Source organism: Entamoeba nuttalli (genome assembly GCF_000257125.1).
Source record: "Entamoeba nuttalli P19 unplaced genomic scaffold asmbl_6420, whole genome shotgun sequence".
NCBI classification, from domain to species: domain Eukaryota; phylum Evosea; order Mastigamoebida; family Endamoebidae; genus Entamoeba; species Entamoeba nuttalli.
Window position 1 is genome coordinate 1 of NW_008578065.1, and position 5,813 is coordinate 5,813.

At 26.6% G+C, this 5,813-nt stretch overlaps 3 protein-coding genes across 3 annotated transcripts; 1 reads left to right on the forward strand and 2 right to left on the reverse strand.

Annotated features, from left to right (window-relative positions):
* Positions 1-664: 664 nt before the first annotated feature.
* ENU1_153580 (hypothetical protein) lies at positions 665-3,268 on the forward strand (the record flags this gene model as incomplete). The annotated part of the gene is made up of 1 exon (XM_008860662.1): positions 665-3,268. One exon carries the CDS (start codon positions 665-667, stop codon positions 3,266-3,268), a length of 2,604 nt encoding a protein of 867 aa, XP_008858884.1.
* Positions 3,269-3,336: 68 nt separating this feature from the next.
* Positions 3,337-4,224, reverse strand: ENU1_153590 (myo-inositol monophosphatase, putative; the record flags this gene model as incomplete). The annotated part of the gene is made up of 1 exon (XM_008860663.1): positions 3,337-4,224. The coding sequence occupies one exon, from the start codon at positions 4,222-4,224 to the stop codon at positions 3,337-3,339; it is 888 nt and encodes a 295-aa protein (XP_008858885.1).
* Positions 4,225-5,410: 1,186 nt separating this feature from the next.
* On the reverse strand, positions 5,411-5,797 carry ENU1_153600 (hypothetical protein; the record flags this gene model as incomplete). Its single annotated transcript, XM_008860664.1, has 1 exon — positions 5,411-5,797. A coding segment is annotated over one exon (387 nt), but the record flags the coding sequence as incomplete, so codon positions are not given.
* Positions 5,798-5,813: the final 16 nt, after the last annotated feature.

The window sequence follows — 5,813 nt, forward strand, 5'->3', positions numbered from 1 at the left end:
TGATTTGTGACTATTGAGTTTCATCTTGGGGTTTTGATTAAGTTTTAGTTCATCTCAATCAATGGAAAAATTACTCTAGTTAAATTCAAAATCAAAAAAGAAAATCAAAAAGACGAGTTTAGTAGTATAAGTAGATTAAAAGACTTTCAAAGACTTAGTTTATTTAATAATGAAAGTATTTTTAAATTTTTATTTTTAAAAAGTTTTAATGTCTTATCTAATCCTTAATGAAAGTATTACTATCCTTATTAAAGTACAAAAAATGTCAATTAATTATAAACAAATACTTTAAAAATACTATTGTAGTATTTTTTTGTATTTTTAGATATTAATTCTTGATTAACTTATAAGTATTAATACTGTCTTATATTAAAAGTTTTAAATTTTAAATTCATTCATATTAATTTTTAATTAAATTAATTATTGTATCTATTTGATATTCAATGAATTGATTAAACAAATATCTTAAACAGTTAAATATCACCAACAATCTTTTTATAAACTAAAAAGATTTTAAAAATGAGTTTATTTATTAAGATACCTTATCTTTTCATAATATTCCTAAATTTATTTAAAAAACAAATGTCTAAAATAAATATAAGTGTTTTATATAACTATAAATACCATTAATAGAAAATCAAAAAAAAACTTTAAAATTTAAACAATGGCATCAATTGAAAGTCAGTTATATGAAGTTATTAGAAAAGCAATACCAAAATTACCAAAAGAAGAACCTCCTTACAATGAATTAGTTCAACTATTATATAATAATGATAATGGAGAAATGCTACCACAAACAGTTATTTTATGTGAATTATTAATGATTTTATCAGGAGCACAATACGTTGGAACAGAAAGACCAAATCAAGTTCTTACAATTTCACCACACTCACTTCATATCACTTCATTACCAGCAACATCACATTTTAAAGAAACAGTTCCATTAATTATAGCTGAGTATCATAGAATATTATCAGCTTCTTCTTCTTTAGAACAAATTATTCCTACCCTAGATAAAATAACTTTAAAATCGTTGTTATTGGAGTCATTACTTAACACAATTATATTTATCACTTGTGACTATTGTTTACCTGAACTTCTTTCTCTTGTTGCAGAATGTATAACTAATGATTCAATGAATTCTTTAATTGAAAAGTCAACTAACTGTGAGCCATTACAAACCCTCTTTTCTGCTTTATCGTATCAACCACAAGTTATGCCTTCAGTTAGATATAATGCAGCAAGAAAGTTCTTATTTCCAAATTCATACAAATTCATTTCATTTATGATGTTCAAAGAAAACCCTTGTACTATCCAACTTGAATTAAACCGTTTAATTGAAAGTAGTGATATTAATGGTGTCATTGCATTGCTTCGGTTTTGTGGTAAATATTCTAAATTATCTCATAAACCTTTAATCGATGACACTCATTGTTTATTATTATTCAGAAAAGGTCTTTCACAAGGAATTCTTGATCTTTGTATTGCAAGTATTAATGCACTTTCAGGGCTAAAGTTTGGATATTCTAGTCTTGTTTCTCTTGGTCTTTCTTGTTCACAAAATAAGTCAACTCAAATGCTCTTACCTTTTTACCGATTTAAATCACAATATCTTCTTTTATTGAAGATTTATATTGATTCTGTACAGTCATTTGATAAAAAACCTTTGCTCCCTATTATCTCAGTCATGCAACAAGACTTTTTATTACTTTTTAAACAAGAAATTTGTTGTGCAGAAGATCTTGACATTTTGTTTAATGCTGTAGAATATTTTAAATTTAGCCCTGTTGAATTAACAACACCAATTGCAACATTTGTCTTTTCACATCCTAATTATTATTATAATAATCCCAAACCCTTGATTAGAATACTTAAATACATTACTTTTGATCAAAAATGTCCTCCATTTCTCATTGGCCCTCTTAAGAAAAATATTCTTCCTATTGAGTCAGTAGAAATGATTAAACCAGTTAGTTATTTAGTTGAATCTAACCCAGTTTATGATGACTCTGGTCTATTAACTCAACAACAAGTTGAAGAATTAATTAGTAAATTTGGAGAGCATAAAGAAATAAGAGACTTTGTAATAGTTTTAATAAAATGTAAGTTACAGGTCAACTTAAGTTGTTTTATTCCAATGTTAAAATCTATTCTTCAAGAACCTATTGAAGAACGTGAAGAAAGTATTATTGAATACTATTTTCAAAATGGTGGAATATTACCTGTTGTGGATCATTGCTATGACCAGAAAAAAATTACGTCTTTAGTTAAGAAATATGGGGTTCGTGGGGATAGTCAAGTTCTTATGAATCAAGCTCTCCAAGCAGTAAATGAAAAAATGGGAGAGATAGTTGTTTTGTTAATACATCAGTGGATTGAAAATGGTGGAACTGGAAATGTAGACCTTTTTGTTTCAAAGGCTCTTGAAATGATTGACTATTCCCCAAGAGAATTAGCTGCTTCTATTCTTGAATTAATAATATCCTCAGAAATGAATAAGAATATTACTATTACATATTCAACCTTATTTACACCAGAAGTTTATAATAAACTGGAAAAATTTTCTAATATTGAAACAGTAGTAGCAATGATAAACGTGATTCAAAAAATTACTCAAGGTACTTTTAGAATGAGATTTAAAGTGAGGGAAGACTATACTTCTCATGAATTAAGTGACGAAGAATTATTAGTAGTTTTAAAAAGTCAAAAAGAAATGAGATGGTATTTATGGAGTAGAAAAGAAAGAGTTATGAATTATCTTGAAATAAATGAGAAAATGAAAGACAATGAGATTGAAATTGCATATTACATAATGAAAGTAATAAATGATACTATCAAACGAAACTATGAAATGTGGAAAGAGAATTATCAAGAAATTATCAGAAAAATAATCTCAAATTGTCTTGTAATTAATAAACTTAATCATCAAATTACTTCTCAAAATGATATTGTTAAAACAATTGGCTTTGTTGATGTTGTTTTTGAAGGATTTAAAATGATTTTAATTCTTCAACAAATAACAAATTCAAGTGTTATCAGTCCAACTCAAGCTGAGTTTATTATTAAAACTATTGAAAAAAGTTGGAGTAAAGAAATGAAGAATTATATTATTACCATGAAACTTATTGGACTTAAAATAGTTCAAAATACTTCTGGAGAAACTGAGAAAGTTAAAGAGATTGGGAAAAAGATTCAAGAAGAATTTAATATAAATGAATTACAAGAGAGTGGGTTAAGTGCGTCATTAATTAAATCAATAATTGAATGAAGAATTAATAATTAATGTATATAAGTTCTAAATAAAAAATAACAAAGAAGAACCAAAAACAAATCAATTTATTGTTTTAATATATCAAATAATTGATTTGCTATTGATGGGTTACCAATAATTAATAACTTTTTATTCAATAGCAAGGGATTAATGTCGTTTATAGTTCTTGTAATTCCACCAGCCTCTTTTACAATTAATGAGGCAGCAGCATAATCCCAAACACATAAATATTTCTCATAAAAACAGTCTGTTCTTCCACAAGCAACATAACAACAATCCATTGCAGCATTTCCTAGCATCTTTATTCCAGCAACACCTCTAGTCATTATCTCATTTAAATTAAATAACATAACGTCTATTGCTTCACGTTCACGACGATAACCTGGGTTTGTTCCAATAATTGCTTGATTAATTTCTGTTGTATGACTAACATGAATTTGTTTCCCATTCATAAATGCTCCTCTTCCTTTAACTGCACTAAATAATTCTTCTTGAATTGGGTTATACACAATTCCAATAACTACTTCTTTGTTAATAGACAATGCTACTGATGTACAACACATTGGAATTCCATGAACAAAATTAGTTGTTCCATCAACTGGGTCAATAATCCATGTAGGATCATCAGTTAGTTCTTTGTGAGTATCGTCAGTTTCTTCTCCTACAAATCTATGGGTTGGGAAAGCTGAACGTAATGATGATATTAAATATTGCTCAACTCCTTTATCCGTTTCTGTAACCCAATCTATTGAACATGACTTACTTGTAAAACTCTTTATTTCTTCATATTTTTCATTCATTGGAACACTTGGGTTAGCTGTAGTGAATAAATGATCATCACTTCCAGCAATAGTTACCTGCATTTTACAGTAAGCGTCTCTAATCATTCTTCCACTTGTTTTAACTAACGGCATAACTGTCTTAAAGTAAGTATTTAGCTCTTCTTCAGTCATTATCTTTTCTTTTTTAAAACAATTTATTTTTTCTTTTTTTATTTTTTCTTTTTTCTAAAATAAAAAAAGATCAATTAATAGATATATCCCAATTGGATTTTCTTCATATTGAGAAATGATTATTTCAGTTTCTTCAATATGCTCTATTCCTTCAATTGAGTTTATTTCTAACGTGCTTGAATTTTATATTTTCTAAAATATTAAAAAAAATTTGAAAAATAAAAAAAGAATTCTAATTTTGGTGAAATGTTTTTTATTACGAATCGAATGTAAAAAGCTGACAAAAATAATAAACATGACATAATAATTCTTTTTATAACTATTTTAATTATTTAAAAATAAAAAGATTTGTCATCTTCTTCTTATTACTCGTTTGTTTCTAAATGAACACTCCTCAACATAAACCTTCAGTTATTACTCACAAAAGGATAAATTCAATTCAAGAAGATAAGGAACAAAAAACATTAAATGTTCGTTTGCCTATTTTTCGTGTGACTCCACGATCTTCTTCAAGTTCTCCAACATTATTACCAATTTGCTATTCTCGTTCACCTTCTCGTCCAGGGTCACCAATGATATTAGAGAGAACATTAGATTAATTGTATTTGACCTATAATATAATAAATTTATTGAGTTATTAGATAGGAGGTTAATATATTTTCTGTTTTAGCTTTTTGATTTTATTTACTCTAGGCTGTCTTTGATTATCAAAAAAAAGGTCAATAATTTAAGAATTTAACAACTCATTCACTCCTAGTTTTATCTTTAATATCACTTATTTTTTATTCCTTTATTTAACAATTCAAGGTTTATCTCAACAACAAATTAGACTAACAGTCATGACTTATGGCTTATTTGTCTCTAAATTAAACCAACTAAAAACATTATTAATTTAGTACAACCTAATGAAGATACATTTAGCTTATTCCTTGGTTCAATCAAATTATTCAATTTTTCTGTTTCTTTAAATATTGAATGTATTTCTTCTTTAAATTGTTTTAACAAATTTACAACAAGAATTATTTAAATAAATTTTTGTTGAGTTATTTAAAAAATGAATGCAAATAAAACGTCTTTTTTATAAATATCATTTTTAAAAGAAGAAAGAAACATTACAACTCAAATAAATTCTTCGTATCTTTTTGTTTGTTTAAACAAATTCATAAAAAAAATAAATTTCAACCTTTTAGTTTGCCTTAGAGTTGACTTCTTTGATAAAATCATCTACAAGATCTCCAAGATTAAGTGAAATATGTTTTTCTTTTTCTCCCCCTCCATATTTAATTCGGATTTGTCCTTTAATTTTAATGACTTTAACAATTTGTGTTATATCATCTAACATGACTTGGTCCTTGATTTCCCATTGCTCTCTTTCTTGGGTTATTACAACAACTGCCTCTTTACTAACTAAACAAATAGCCTCTTCTTTGGTTTTTCCTTTACATCTTATGCATTTAAATTGTTTATTCTCTTTCATCAAACTTTCACAATACCCATTTACTGATTTGGCTTTAGCAACTGCTGCTTCTTTAGCCTTCTTTTTATCTTCCTCTTCTTTATGTTTTCTTTCTTCCTCTTCTTTGTGTTTT